Below are 15,845 nucleotides of genomic sequence, written 5' to 3'. Positions count from 1 at the left end.
ATAAATATACTACTGAGAGAGTACTTAACAAATGATAAAAAGGCTACAAGTTAAAATAGCTAGTGATACTGAGTCTGAAAAATATAGGATAGGACAGCGTTGCGATAAAACGGGTTGTTGCAAAAATGCAAAAACTTGATGCATAGTAAATTACCAAACTTTGATTAGATAATATTTTGTGAATACTTTATTACAGCGGTCTCCACCGACCGTGTGAAATGAAAAAAGTTTTGTTTCGGTTCCAGCAGATCCATCTAGAAATAAGGAGACCAGTTGCAAGCACACCATTGAAAACAGCCTCAAGCTTCGTTCGCATTAAAACAGTGTTTGACATGTTATATGTTAACATTATTTTGGTAAAGATTCTCAAAATATTAAAAGGGTAGAAAAATATTGATATGCATAACATTCTTATACTTCGTGAAATCTAAGGTATTATGGTCAAGAATTGTATGTCACAAAAAACCCGGAAATGAGTTATAAGGGCAGTTCTGTCATTATTAATTGTAGATGTAGTTAAATTTAAATATTAAAGGAAGAATAAATAATGAGAAAAGTCAGACGATTAAAAAAAAAAAGAAAATTGAAGTCAAAAGTAGTTTTAGAAAAAGATATATATTTGATTTGAACCAAGTTGTCATTCACATTAACAAACTTTTAATGTACTTTTTCGTAATTATTTTTGCCAAAGTTCAGAAATTTATTTGTAATAGTTGTAGTATTTATTAGAATGCGGTAAAAATTTTTTCAAAAAACCCAGGGGAACCAATAAAAGGTTATGCAAAACTTACATGCTAAATATTTTCTGCAAGAAATTCTTCTTTGTTATAAGATGTAACAAGATGTAAGGTTTAAGATATAGCAGTATTAAGTTTTTTTAGATCAGACATGAGGCACAAGCACTCCTACTAATAACAACTCCCGAGGGGTCTGTTAGGAAAATGAAACAATATTTTCTATCTTTTCCTACATGCGAGCCGCATTACAATAAACACAGTACTTCAAAGAAATATCTACCTTCAGGTCGAACTATAAGCCTACAGTCGGGTCAAACTGAAAGTAAAATGTATGAAATGTGTCTGACAACACAAAACCGCTGTTTATACTCAAGTATTTCGTTCTATAAGTCATTTAAAAAGCCAGCTGTAAATATAGGCAATAAGATCGTTGCATTAGTGATGCAGCTAAAAATAGCACTTGAATTTAGGAAACGAACCCTGCTTGTTGAACAGAAGATGCAACACAATGTGCTTTATGCAGATAAATATTGTTGTCTTAAATATGATTCATTAGTTATCTCAAACGAGGTAAAAGAAGCGGAAATATTATCTTTAAGCGATCCTATATACAGAGGCGCGCAAAATTTTCTGGCCACTGGCTTTACGTACTATTATTTACTTAAAAAAAAAAAAAACTGATTTTTTATCACGAGATGTTAGTATGAGATATGTTTGTAGGAAACAAAATAACATAGTTACAAACAAAATAATGTAAATATGTTATTAGGAAACAAAATAATATTATTACTGTTTGTAAATTATTATTGTAATTATTATATTTACATATGAAAAATTTTCCGGCACTTTTTAGAAGAAAAATTAGACCACATGTTCTATAATAGACTTAAGTTAAATATTTTGTAACCATACTTTTTGCAGCGATAAAAGCTTCTCAACGATGTAGCATTAACTGAATTAATCAATTAATACTAGTAGATGGAATTTTTCACCATTCTTCCTTCAATGACTTGAATAATACGGCTTTATTTGAATATTATTTGCTTTCGAACTTAATCATCTAGCATTTCTTATAAGTGTTCTATTGGATTTAGTTCCGGTGTTGAGAGCTTAAAAATTTTACATTTGAAGCAGAATGCTAATGCACTAAACAGCTAAGATGTGTGTTTGGGGTGTTTTTCTTCTGAATAAGATAACAAATGGTTTTCTGAAATATCCTTGTAAGTAGCAGTGTTCATATTTCCCTTTGACCGATGGAACGACCCCCTGTGCACACAAAACACCCTAAACCATCATACTTCTTCCACTGTTTTACAGTTGGAGTTTGGTACCAAATGTTGTTTCTGGTACCGTTGTGACGTCATACAAATTGTCGACCATAACTTTTTTTTTTTCCAAATGCTTGATTCTCCCATTTAGATGATCTCTGACAAACTTTATTTAACCATCTTCAATACTTTTTTTTTTTTTTTTAATGCTTTTACGACCAAAAAGCCCCACATCATGTAGTCTTCGTATCACAGTATTATGACTATAACATTAGCTAGGTTTTCATCCTTTAGCTTCGCGTGCTATTTCGGCAGCAGTTTTCTTGATATTCACAGGTGATTTGCGTTTAATGATGCATCTACTTTTTTTGGATATTTTTCTTGGTCTTTCACTACGTGGACGATCTTTTAAACCATATCTACTAAGCATCGGCGTTACCTTACCGTCGGTTAAAATTCGTAAATTTGCGTAAAATGCGTAAATCTGCGTAAAAAGCATAAAAATGCGTGATTACCGCGGTAATTTTGCGTGAAAATGCGTAATACGCAAAATACCGCATTTATCACTTTTCGCCGCTTTTTATAACAATTTACCACCTTTTTTTTTGATTACAAACAAGTTATTGATAAAAAGTTAATCATCAGATATATCATCATCTGTCTCTAATAAAATATTTGCAAACTCAGATTCTCTGTACTTTTTTTCTCATTCCCTTTCCTATTCGACTTCATTAGATTAATTAATTTTACTTTTTGGCTAGTACTACTACCACTTTATCTTCGTTGAAGTGTCATTGGAATAAACAAATAAGAGACTTTGAGTTTGGTCTTCACTTAGAGTTCTTTCATACCCTTCTTGTTGATCTAAGTCCTTGACTCTCCTGAATGTCTAGCTGCAGCTGTTGTTACTCTCCAGATTCAGGACCAGTTTCAGTTTATGATATTTGGCTTGGAGAAACCTTTTTTAGGTTCAAATCTTTTTTTAGTTTTAGTTTGACTTTGTGACCTTCCCTGTTGGTGAGTCTTCTCAGTTGGTTGTGTGACATGTGGTAAGTCATATGGCTCTTCTTCATAAGTTTTTTCCCAATCTTTGAAGTTAGAAGGAACCTTTGTTTAATTTTGACTTATAAAAAACTAACATAGCTTGTGTTTTCTGGTTTTGCATAATGCCTAAAATCTGTATCTGTCCTACCTCCTACTAAAAACATTCTTTCTGATGAAGCGGAAATTACAGAGCCAAGTAACTTCTGTTCAGACCAGCTAGCAAAGGTGACTCTTTTTTATTTTGCTTCCAATATTCAAAAGTTTTATCATTCTTTTCAGGTAAGGTTACTACATACTTTTCACATTCAAGCCTCATGAGTACAGAAGAGAACCCACATTATAATATTTGACTCCATGGCCATTATTTGGTAGACTTTCTCAAAAATTCGATGAAGTTTTGTAGGCACTCTGCAACTTGAGGGTCACGCTCTTCAACATCATTTACGGTTTTTTGCCAAACAAGTGGAGAATTTATATGTCTTTTTAAACTTTATGCATGGTCACCTGTTTTTCAGAAGACCAGGAATCAGAGCATTGCTTACATTCTGTCAGAAAAGTTAAAATGTTGCAAATATCCTCTTATGGTACTGGACTTATCAGCCTCTTTATTTTCATTATCAGCTTTTTAAATCTGGTAAAAAGATAGTGGGTGGCAGAATCTAAAAGAAAATAGCCAAGTTATAAATGTTAAAAAGGATGCAAATTACAATTTTTCAGTAGTAGATAGTTTATAAAAAATAAATACATGAACCACAAGGCACATTGATGTGTTTTTAGTAATTCAGAATTAATTTTTTTCATAAAAAAATGTCGCATATTAATCAAAAATTCAAGTTTTTGTGCATTTTACCGCATTTACGCAAAATTACTGCGACTTAAAAAAATACTAAACTACAGTAAGAGTAGAACACTCACTTTAAGTGAGCTTTAACTCCACTGGTGCAACCTTGAGACAGCTTAACCCTTTCATTCACCAATTATTTTTCCATAACTAACATAACCCAAAAAAAATCATCTACAAAATGACAGCAGTACTATGAAATGTTAAAGTAGACTTTTTCAACTCTCATTTTTAAAATAATATCGTTTTCAATCGGTTAGAATGCACCATTTGAATAGGGGAAGCTTAGTTTATTTGTTGTTATAAAACAACCCAGCTCATGAAAGGGTTAATCACTTATTTGCACTCAGCAAATCCTGATTTCTTGCCAGAGCCAGAGATGTTATCCTCTTCTCTGTCGAGCTTGGTAAAATAATTCCAAAGAGACATAGTTTCTTGAAGATGGTCTCGTTTGGTAGTGGCTTTGGTATACTAATTAGATCACTGAAGTAAGAACTTTGAGACTGGTAGTCTTTCTTGATTTTAATCAAGCTAGGAGGCTAATTTGATTTTAGAAGGTAATTAATTATTTAACAACTATCTGGCTTGATAAAAACAAAGTAATTTTTTACGCTATTTTACCATAATAATTACCGAGTTTATTAACTTTTATCACAAATTATCGGAATTTCCGATTTTTCCCGCTATTACGCATTTTCACGCAATATTACCGATTTTACGCAATTTTCCCGTCTTCTGTAATAAGAAAACGGTAAAATGCGTAATAAGCACTGATCTCAAAATATAACTGGATAGCGTATTCAATTACCTTTTTCAACAAAAATTGAAGCCAAAATTGGCCTCCCAAGATGGCGGCGATCGGAGCTCTTAGCGGTGATCTATGTACATTTTATAAGGCTTTTTACAGAAATATTAAAAAAAATAAATAGAGTTTTGAAAGAAAAACTAGACTATGAAATAAAGTTTTAACGATTTTAACGAAATGAAATGATTTTCAAAAAAAAATCAGATGATTAAAGTAATTATTTTGATACTAAGGTACAAAATATTCGATATACTTTACGATTAAATAATATTTATGCATAATCTATGTACCTTTTAGTTCTTAGTTACCCAATGCAGTGTGCTAGAAGGTTGATAACATGACTGTATGGTAAGCGGCAGTGGTGTCTACTTACAATTTTGACAAATTTTATATTTTCAATTTTTGTAGCAAGATACCAGATATTTACATGCTGCATGAACTATTAGCTGAGTGCTGTGAGTACACACAACTCAGGGGTTCCTTCTAGGATTGTTTAATACATATATGTAATTAATGGATATAGTATTTAATAAAAATATTAAGAACAAAGTATTATTTTCTAATATATGTTATTTTACTTATATATTATGCTTTGTAATATTTCAGCTCTCAATAATTGAGTAAATTGTTTTTAACTTGTTATTCAAAACAAATCATTAAGGGAATGTTTTGATGACATATATTTTGTATGTTATCAAACATTATCAACATTATGTATCTTATCAAAAAATTTTTGATACGTAAATTTACAATAAACTATCTGCATTAAATATTGGAATGCATTAGTACTTTCTTATCATTTTGAACAAAGCAGTTTTTTAAAATTCAAAGACAGAGGAGGTTTAATTAAACCAACTAAAAGTGTTGCTATCATATGCAAAGAAACTGAAAGATGTTTCCAAAGGTTGCTTGCCTCAATAAATGGCCACCTTCCAAATGAAATAGGAATTCAAAATGGCATTTCTAGTGCTGTTTTGAAATCAGTTGATTGCTCAAAAATATTTAATGAACAAACTTCTCATATGTTTGACTCAGCTATAACTGATTACCATTTATTTGCACTGATTAAACTTATTTCAAAAAACTATGCAAAAATATATCTTTATCACCTAGGTAAAAAACAAACTGCCAAAGTAACTGGAAAAAAGCTTAGGAAGCAGTTAATAAAACTTATCCTATTCAAAAACCAATCAAAAATATTTTTATGATATGATATGATATATATATATATATATATATATATATATATATATATATATATATACATACATACATACATATATATATATATATATATATATATATATATATATATATATATATATATATATATATATATATATATATATATATATATATATATATATATATATAATAACTCTAGAAGAAACCTCTGAGTTGTGTGTAATCACAGAGCTCAGCTAATAGTTCATGCAGCATTTATAATTTTTTTAGTGCCTATCTGATGAACTAATGCCTAAAAAACATTTTATCTTAAAAATAAAATCAGCTGCCTACCATGCTGTTGTGTTATTAACCTTCTAGCACACAGCATTGGGTAGTTAAGAACTAAAAGGTACATAAATTATAAAACAAATGCTAACTATTTGAAACTTGAGATTTCTGCATAAGCAAACTAATACTTTTTCTTTACTTTTATTAAACAAACTTAATTTAAGCAAATTAAAATTAAAATTTGTACTTAGTTTTATTGAGAATTTTTATTTTATTATATTTATTCTAAAAAACGAAAAACAGAAAGTTAATATAGAGCAACTTATTGTAAGAATATGTTTTGTTAAATAAAAAAATATTTAAATTTGAAATTTATGTAAATATGTAATATTCCGTTATTTTTATGAAAAAAACCTTTTGTTAAACAAAAAAACTAGATTTTTATTAGATTACATATTTATCAATATTTGAGCTTAAGATATAAAACTTGATTATCATCAGTTTTTTAATTTTCATATCACCATTCCTTAATTCCGCCGCCATCTCGGGAGGCCAAAACTAGCTTCAAAAAATTTTTTAGTATACGCTATCCAGTTATATTTTGAGATCAGTGATAATAAGCAATTTTATCGTGTGCGGTAAAATTGCGTATTACGCATTTTACCGTTTTCTCGTTACAGAAGACGGTAATGCATTTTATCGCATTATATCGAAATTTTTTTACCGCCGGTGCTTAATATCTGCAACAGTTTTTTTTGCAATTATATCGTTCAAGGCTGATTTACCAATCAATAAAGTGAAGCAATTTCATTAGATTTTCCTTAAAAAGAAAATTTTATTACTTTCTCACGATTTTGGATTTGCGAATGTCTAGCCATGTTTGTGCAATCACAACCTTCTATGAACGAAATGTAAGCATTCAAGGCGCTATTATTAGGAAATGCATCTTTGAACGTCCTACCGCGTCAAAGCATATCGTCGCTAGACACTTTTGCACATGAAAATATAAAAGTCACAATAACAAACACATTCGCAAACATAAATAATATTACATTGCTATATTATTTTGTTTTCTATATCGCATACTGACATATCATAATGATTATAAATCATTAGTCTTTTTTTTAAATAAACTAGAATACGAAGTGTCACTGGTCAGAAACTTTTGCACGTCACAGTATATTTAAATACTTTCAAAGAGACGATTTCACTTTTATTAAAGAATATTTAACTTAAAACATGTTTTGATAATTGAAAGGAGTTGAAAGTCAATATATTACAAAAAAAATTATTTATTCACGATAACATATATCGCCTTCTTCAACCATAATGCTGTTTTATGGAAAATATCATAAAGAATAAAGAAACAGTTAAAAAATCAGCAGTACAAAGTACAAATCATTTCAAAATTTGACAATGGTTGCACCATCTCAAAACATAAGTAAATGATTGCATTGATCTCATCAATTAATATTTTGAACCTTCTGGAGGCTGTGCCAGCTTAGCGTTTTCTTTTAATGTCATTGCCCTTAAAAATAAAAATATTTAGTATCTTTAATTTATACACAATCCATGTTTATTAAGAATAAGCACAGAAACCTTAATAAATTTTTTTAATTATAAAAACACTTAATGAATATAACAAAAATATGAAAAGTTTAAAATTTAAGCTGATGTCGAAAAATATCATAGGAATAGAAAAATAAAAATAAAACTAATTATATTGAAAAATAAACAGACCACCAAACATTTTTGCAATTTCATGAATTTTTATTTCATATTCTTACCTGCGCAACTCAGTCAATAGATGTTTAATTGTATACGACCTTTGCCATTTTGATAATACAGGTAAAATTCTAGCATCCAGCTAAAAAATTAACGCAACTTAAAGTTAAATTACACTTATATAAAATTTAAATGACAGAGAATGAATCTAATTAAAAATATATACATTGCCATTGTTATCTACACCATTCATGTTAATTTTAGTAGTAAAAGTACAAGTTGGACGCTCATTTGGATATCGACTTCCACATCGAATATTCAAATTGTATATACGGTTCTCATAACATGTCTAGATCAACAAAAATTATTTTCTTTTTAATGAACTTTTTTACATCAATTTATAATGATAAAACTATAGAAAATATAGTTCAGTAAAAAAAAAAAAAAAAGATTTTTTAATGCACAAAAGTCAATTATCAACATTTTTAGAGCTACGTAAAAAAATACTCTTGGTGGTCCAAGAATCATTCCTGTCCAGCGAACTAAGTCCATATCATCATCAGTTTCTAAGCCCCAGCTAACAGTACCATCACCTCCCTTTTGACCTTCTTCAAGTTCCTCCAACAAGCGAAAATTACGAGGAACTAAAGAAAAATAAGATTTGATCACTATTTATACCTAATTTTATTAAAATATTTTTACAAAATTTAAAACAAAGCAGCCTGCAGCAAGTATTCTATTTTGAATTCTTTGGATTAATTTAAAATAGATTGCAAGTTCTTTGATTATGTATGTATGTATGTATGTATGTACGTATGTATGTATGTATGTATGTATGTATGTATGTATGTATGTATGTATGTATGTATGTATGTATGCATGCATGCAAGCATGTATGTATGTCTATGTATATACATCTGTGGGTGTGTGCGTGTGTGTGCGTGTGTGTACATATGTCTGTGCCTTATTGGTTTTATCTTACTACTTTTGACCCTTTGAAAATCAGAGTTAAAAAATCAAAACATTTAAACAATAAATGCTATAAGAACAAAATGTATTTTAACTGCTCTAATCCTAAAAGTATTCTATTGATAAAATAGTCATTTTATTATTCTGTTTTATAAGTTATATTACCAATAAACTTATTAAACCACTTCAACAGTTTTATTAACTAACTTGTAAATGCATTCATAGACTGGATGTGAACTTAGCCTTAGTCACCTAGAATGCTAATAGTATCACCATTCGAATACTTGATGACTAACATAGCAAAGTACTTAATGATAAAAAAAAATACAAAGATTCAATAGAATTTTACTTGGTATTTCAAATGAATTTCTAAGATTTTCTATAAATTTCGTGTTTCTTCTAAATAAAATTACAATGTATGTAATATATTTTAGAATATGAAAAATTAAATTTAGCTTCGTACCTTCAATATTTGACGCCATTTCTTATCGGACACAACACCTATAGCGCCCGTCTTTTTAAAACATTTTTATTCCCGTCATATGTATACAAGGAATAGTTTAGGAGGTTTATTTTGCGGATTTAAACTATTGCTACGGTCTGGATTTGATAATGCAATCTCATTACCCCCGCATTAGTGTTTTTTCAGCTAAATTATAAATTTTCCGGAGGTAAATTAAAAAAAAAAAAAAACCAACGACCATCTTTCTTTTATACACGCGAGTCTTTTTGATCGAGCACAGAACGCAAAATGGTTGGTTATATAGCACGTTTTAACTTATTTTGATTGCGTTAAGCGTTTAACTTTGCATTGCAGTTGCTCTTATGGATCTTTTACTGGAATATGTTTAGGTCTATACGAGATTCGTTGAGGCTGGTCGAGTAGCCTTGGTAAACATAGGAAAACACCAAGGAAAACTTGTTGTCATTGCAGATATAGTCGACTTGAACAGGGTAAGTTCTCTTTGAACTTTCTTAAACTAAAACTTGCGTTAACATTAATGTGTAAGGTATTCCTTTAAAAGTGCCATTGGGAAATATGTTAGCATTACTGTTAAAGTTTTAAAACAGAAGAAATGTGTCCCTCAAGTATGTCAATACACCAGCAAACAAAATAAAACTACAACATTTTATAGGAAGCGATGATGTGAGCTAAAGACACGAGGTATGAGAGTAAATTGCTCTTCAATTCCAAATTTTTACTTTTATCCATGTTTTTCTCTAAAGAATACTTTCAGTTCTTAACAGACCTAGATTCTCTTAGCCACATTTACTCTATCTTAAAGCAGAATTTTTTTAGGGTGACCACAATGCTGAAAATTGCGAGTTAGTTTTAAATGAGCAAAGTTAATCAAAAATTTTTGAAAGGATATAAAATACAAGAGAAGAGAATCTTACAAAACATTTTATTCATTATTTCATTTTCAGTTTTGTAACTTAATTGATATTTTTGATTTCTTTAAGATATAATACCTAATTCATATTCTTGTAGATCAAACTTTTAAAAACTATATAATGCAAATTCAAATTTCAGCACAACTATAGATATTACTAAGAGTTCATTGCAGTCAAGTACTGTTACTTACGAATATCTATTCTCTGAAGTAAATTATTTAAATAACCTATTATTGTAATTATGATTAGTATTTATGATTGAATTATGATCAGTATTACTAGTTATAGTTGTTACTGATCATGTTCATATATATATATACACACATACTAAACTGCAATAGCATATTGTAAAAAGAGATTTTAATTTTTTACATTGGCACATAATAGCTAATGGTTAACAGTTTTGATAGTTAGTCATTCGTTCCCAAGTGCCCATATAATGATAATGGAAGGAAAAATACAATTGCAATCTCTAATTTTGTAATAGTTGGAAGCCTCCTAACATTTTCCAATGTTCAGACCTTAATATTTCAAATGTTCAAACCAGATTTATCTTATGAATATTTTACCGCATTCTATTTGTTGAGTTAACTTACATATTAAAGATGAAGTATTGGCACATAATAGCTAATGGTTAACATATTTCGATTGTTTTTCATTCGTTCCCAAGTGCCAAGACTATGATGGAAGGAAAATACAGTTGCAATTAAAGTTTGTAATGGTTGGAAGCCTCCTGATAATTTCTACAAATTCTAAAGTTTCAACTTTGGTTATTAAGCACTAATGATGACTTATACCTTAGGACACCTATGAAAGGAATGATTGTTAACAAGGAATCTGATAGGTGCATGATCAAATTCTAATTACAAAGAGTTTGGTTTACTATTTTCTAAATTTGATATTGATGACATTCTGAATAATTCTATTCTAAAGTAGATAATGATAATAAAAGGCACATAATAGCTAATGGCTAACAATTTTGATAGATAGTCATTCGTTCCCAAGTGCCCAAAGATAACAGGTAGGAAAATACAATTACAATCTTGGGTTTTGTAATGGTTGGAAGCCTCCTGAAATGTTTTTAAAATTAGTATGCACTTATGATGATTGATACCTTAGGACACCTATGATTATTATGATTGTAAGAAAGGAATCTGAATGTGCAGTTTATCACTAAACTTTTGGCTTTTACTTTGATCTTTTGTGACTGTTATGGTTAAATTTTTTTTAAAGGGAATTGTCGAAAATCCAGTTAATGGTGTTCCTCGTCAGGTTATGCGTTTCAAAGACTTAAGTTTAACTGACTTAAAGATTGATATTCCACTTGGTGCAAGAAGTGGTGCTGTGCGCAAACAATATGAAAAAAATGAGATAAACACAAAATGGGAAAAAACAGCATGGAGTGCAAAACTAAAAAGAAGAGTTGCTAAATCTAGCTTAAATGACTTTGATAGATTTAAGAGTAAAGTTGAGAAACAAAGAGTAAGTTTCTTTTTATATTTTATTAAATAATTGCCTATCAATTTTGTAAAATGATAACTTCAGTACTGTTACCTTTGGACACATGATTTTCTAGGATTGTAATTAAAAAAAGTTATTCTTTTTTACATTAAAAATTTTTCTTATAGAAAAACCGCAAAATCAATGCTGTTGTTAAAAAGTTGAAGAAAAAGTAAAATCTTTCGAAAGATAAATTATACCTTAAAAATGTCACTTTTTTGAAGTTCTCCTGTGTGTGTAGTGAAGTTGACCTGAGATAAGATTTCACCGTTAAGGCACATTGTTTAAATCTGCTACCTGTCAATTTAAGAGGGACTCAATGCCAATTACTACAATACTAGTTTTATTTAATTGCAATACTAGTTGCGGTCTACCACTATTTACAATTCATATATGAAAGTTGAATGTCACTAAAATTGCGCTTATAAAATCCTGTTTAAAAAGTAGACCCTGTAGTAAAAAGCAGACCCTGTAGTAAAAAGCGAAGGGTTGACTATACAGTTAGGGGATTTATGGTGATTTTTTAGTTTTTTTTTTTTTTACAACAGTAACTTTTTTTTACACAGGTTTATTAGTCGTTAACCTATAACAAAAAAAGTTCAAAAATGTTGATTGCAATAATTAGACATCAATTAAACTAATGGTTTCGAAAATCTAAAAAAAGGACATGTCATGCATTTAAACGTCCTAATAGCTCTCTTAATGAAACTATTTTCCAACTTTGTTATAGGCAAATGTCAATGACCATTGTCTTTTTCCCCAATCAGTGTAAATGAAAAGTTAAGCGTGATGTTGTTTTTTTATCTTTTTAAATGTGTAAATAAAAAAGTAAGACTCGAATTGGAAATCTCAATAAAACCTTAGAAGGTGTTGGCAACTTAAGGCAAAGAGATTGTTCTTCTTTCACCATATTAGGGGCGAGCTATCCATGAAGCACTTTAATCTATCATTCGTAGTCCTCGTGGGGCTATGAAAAGAAATTAAAATCTTAAGACACTGATGAAAAATTTTTTTAAGGCAATTTTAATCAAAAGAGATTACAAAGGAAATTTTCTGTATGACTGGATTTGTTGAAATATCAGCGATTGTCATGCAAAAAGCAAATTTATTTGATGAACACCTTAACTTATTAGGTCACTCAATCGACTGGACACTGCTATTATGCAAACTATAGAGTGCTATTTTAAGTAAAGTTAACGTCATCAGCAAGGCACTCCAAGAAACTGGTATTGAAATATAAAGGGCTTTAAATCCTTTAAGCTCATTAGTAACTCGTTTTGAAACTATGCGCGATTCGTTTGATTCTTTAGAAGAACAGGGGAAAGAACTTGCGATTATAGAAAAACTAGAGTGATGAAACGCGCAAGTTCTTTGATGAAGGTAAAGTCACTGACAGATGCAGTTTTGTCAACCAGAAAACTTTAAAACACAAATCATTTTTTTGTTATTGCTGATAGGCTTTTACAGGAGACTAAAAGAAGAAAAAAAAAAATTATCAAATACTTTCAAACAGATGTTTCTTGACAGAATCCAAAGGCATGTCAGACGTAAAATATTTTCGTGAAGATCCAGATTATCTCATGCAGCAGATTGTGATTTGGAAGCGGATTTCACGAATGAAATCATAATGTCCTTTGAAATACTAAACATGGATAGAAATCAAGTAAAACCAATCGAAAAAATATTGACATCAAAAAAATTGAACTACTGTTTTCCCGAATGCTTGGATAAAACTTCGGATTTTCTTGAGCATTAGGGTTCTGATTGTGAAGAACTCTCTTTCGCAATAATAAAAAAAATAACATTAATCTTGCTCTTCTCTGCATTTGAACACGATTTGATGAAAAACTTAAATAGAGACGGTACCATCAATGGCTTTATACAGCTATTCACGAAAGTTTAAACGATTGCAGAATTTTTATCAAGTACGTTTGGTTTTTGTTTAATAAAGAAAAACTGTAAAATGATATCTTCATGCTTTGGTAGCTGTTTTTTTAAGCATGATTTTATGTTAGTAATTGACCGTATAAAAATTTTTTTTTCAGTATTTGACCGCCCTTTGCTTAAGTAGTTGATCATATGTTCAGTGAGAGAAAAATGAAAGTGATAGTACCTTTATTTTATTTCAGTGAATATAGTATTTTAAAGACATTTTGAATATTTTCGAAGCAAAGCAACACAAATACATCATTAAGAATGAAACAATGAATAAGCGTATGAACCACGTCGAGAACACAAATTTGGATGGCGGATTTTCTTCCCTTATACAGCTATTCACGAAAGTTTAAATGATTGCAGAATTTTTATCAAGTATGTTTGGTTTTTGTTTAATGAAGAAAAACTGTAAAATGATATCGACTTAATTTTTTTTATTTATTAAAGAAAAAGTAATTAGCTTTAAAATGAGTATCAACATATTATAAAAATTTTAATATTTAGTTAGAAAAAAACAATTACAAAAAATCTCATAGGAAAAATAAGAAGCACAAAAGTTTAAACGAATTGCAACATTCGAACAAAAAATGAAAAAAAAAAAAGAAAAATTAATATTTGAAGTGTCCTCCTTTGTTTTTATAGCAAAGATAAACTCGTTTATGCATTGATTCAACTAATTTCATGCACATCACGCGAGGTACCTTCAGCCAGTACTCATTCAAAAGTTGCTTTAAATGCTGAGTTGATTGAATTTTATGGTATGTCAGTTGATTGTCGATCCAAGACCAAATATTTTGGATTGGGTTGAGATCTGGTGATCTAGGGCACCAGGGCATCACATTGAACTTTTTTTTCAAAAAATATTCTTTGAGTGTCCTGTATAAGCTGAAGCCCCGTCTTGTTGAAAGATGAATTGCTTGCTTCTGCCATACAAGTGTCTGATTGATGGAACTAAACACGTTTCGAATGTGTTCTTGTAGGAGTATTGATTAATTCGGCCTTCATACAGCTCACAGAAACCTATACCTTTGTGAGAAAAACATCCCCAGATGCCAACCGAACCTCCACCGCCTTGTCGACGATGTTGCAAAAACCTGTCTGAATATTTCTCAGTTGCAAATCTTTTGACATAGATTCTTCCCTTGCGGTTTACAACTTGAAAGTTAGCTTCATCACTCCAAATAACTTTTGCCCACTGTTCTACAGACCAGTCCAGCCTTTCTTTGGACCACACTCGTCGTTTACGTTTATCCGTGATTGAAAGAATAGGTTTTTTAGCAGCTATGTACGTTCCAACACCTTTGTCCGACAATGTTCGTCTCACAAGCTCTCTGCTAACTTTTGGATTATTTTTTGACTCATTGAAGATTTGTGCTAGCTTTTTGTAGCTGAGTCTGGGGTTTTCTCTGCTCATTCTGAATATACCATTTTTGTCACGGTTGCTGAGTTTGGATAGTCTCCCAGTACGCGGCATGTCGGAGACGTCCTTGGTAAGTTCCCAGGTTTTGATAGTTTTCCTAACGCAATATTCAGAAATGTTAAGTATGAAATTTCTGAGTAAACGGCAATGAGTCAAAACCTACTTTTTTTTATTCTATTAACAAATAACCTATTTACCAAATTGGAAAAATAATTATTTTGATATCTATTTCCGTTAGATTTTTATATAAGAAAAACCGAAGATTAGATTTGAAAATTCTGCAATCGTGAATAGCTGTATCTTTCGTGAATAGCTGTATCATCATATGATTAAATCATATCATCAAAGGCTTTGCAACAACCAAACACAAAATAAAAAAAACATTTCGTTTTTGAATTTAACACAAATACGCTTATAAATTTGTGTCCTTTTATTTTTTTAGCAATTTTCTTTTAAGAAAATTTTTGTGAATAACTTTTTTACAAAAACTGTTTGGAATATAAACATCCTTATCTAAAATGTTTGGAATATAAACATCCCTACATCGTTCGAACATACAACGTCTATTCAGTACAATCTTTCGAGTTTTATGGGTAAAAATAAAAGCTAGAAGAGAGAGATTTTTGAATAATAGAAAGTTGACTTTTTCTCAAATATTCTAGTCAAAGTAACGAATATAAATGAAAAAAAAACAAACAAAAAAAACAAAACAAAAAGAACGACAAACAAACAGTGATTCTTAGGCCTAAAT

General features: G+C 30.0%; 2 protein-coding genes across 2 annotated transcripts; one reads left to right on the top strand and one right to left on the bottom strand.

The window, feature by feature from the left end:
• Positions 1 to 7,424: 7,424 nt before the first annotated feature.
• Positions 7,425 to 9,455, bottom strand: LOC145194198 (ubiquitin-conjugating enzyme E2 variant 2-like). The gene is made up of 5 exons (XM_080071828.2): positions 9,308 to 9,455; positions 8,383 to 8,519; positions 8,102 to 8,224; positions 7,938 to 8,017; positions 7,425 to 7,678 (listed from the first exon to the last, which is right to left on the bottom strand). Exons 1-5 carry the CDS (start codon positions 9,324 to 9,326, stop codon positions 7,618 to 7,620), a joined length of 420 nt encoding a protein of 139 aa, XP_079927954.2. The 5' UTR covers positions 9,327 to 9,455; the 3' UTR covers positions 7,425 to 7,617.
• A 62-nt stretch (positions 9,456 to 9,517) lies between these two features.
• Positions 9,518 to 11,947, top strand: LOC145194516 (large ribosomal subunit protein eL14-like). Its single transcript, XM_080072180.2, has 4 exons — positions 9,518 to 9,598; positions 9,697 to 9,798; positions 11,473 to 11,721; positions 11,868 to 11,947. The coding sequence occupies exons 1-4, from the start codon at positions 9,596 to 9,598 to the stop codon at positions 11,913 to 11,915; spliced, it is 402 nt and encodes a 133-aa protein (XP_079928306.2). The 5' UTR covers positions 9,518 to 9,595; the 3' UTR covers positions 11,916 to 11,947.
• Positions 11,948 to 15,845: the final 3,898 nt, after the last annotated feature.

This window comes from Hydra viridissima, unplaced genomic scaffold (assembly GCF_058129835.1).
Source record: "Hydra viridissima isolate aposymbiotic clone 2 unplaced genomic scaffold, HvirCarnegie_v1 scaffold_12, whole genome shotgun sequence".
In the NCBI taxonomy this organism is placed as follows: Eukaryota; Metazoa; Cnidaria; class Hydrozoa; order Anthoathecata; family Hydridae; genus Hydra; species Hydra viridissima.
This window is presented reverse-complemented; position numbering and strand designations above follow the sequence as displayed.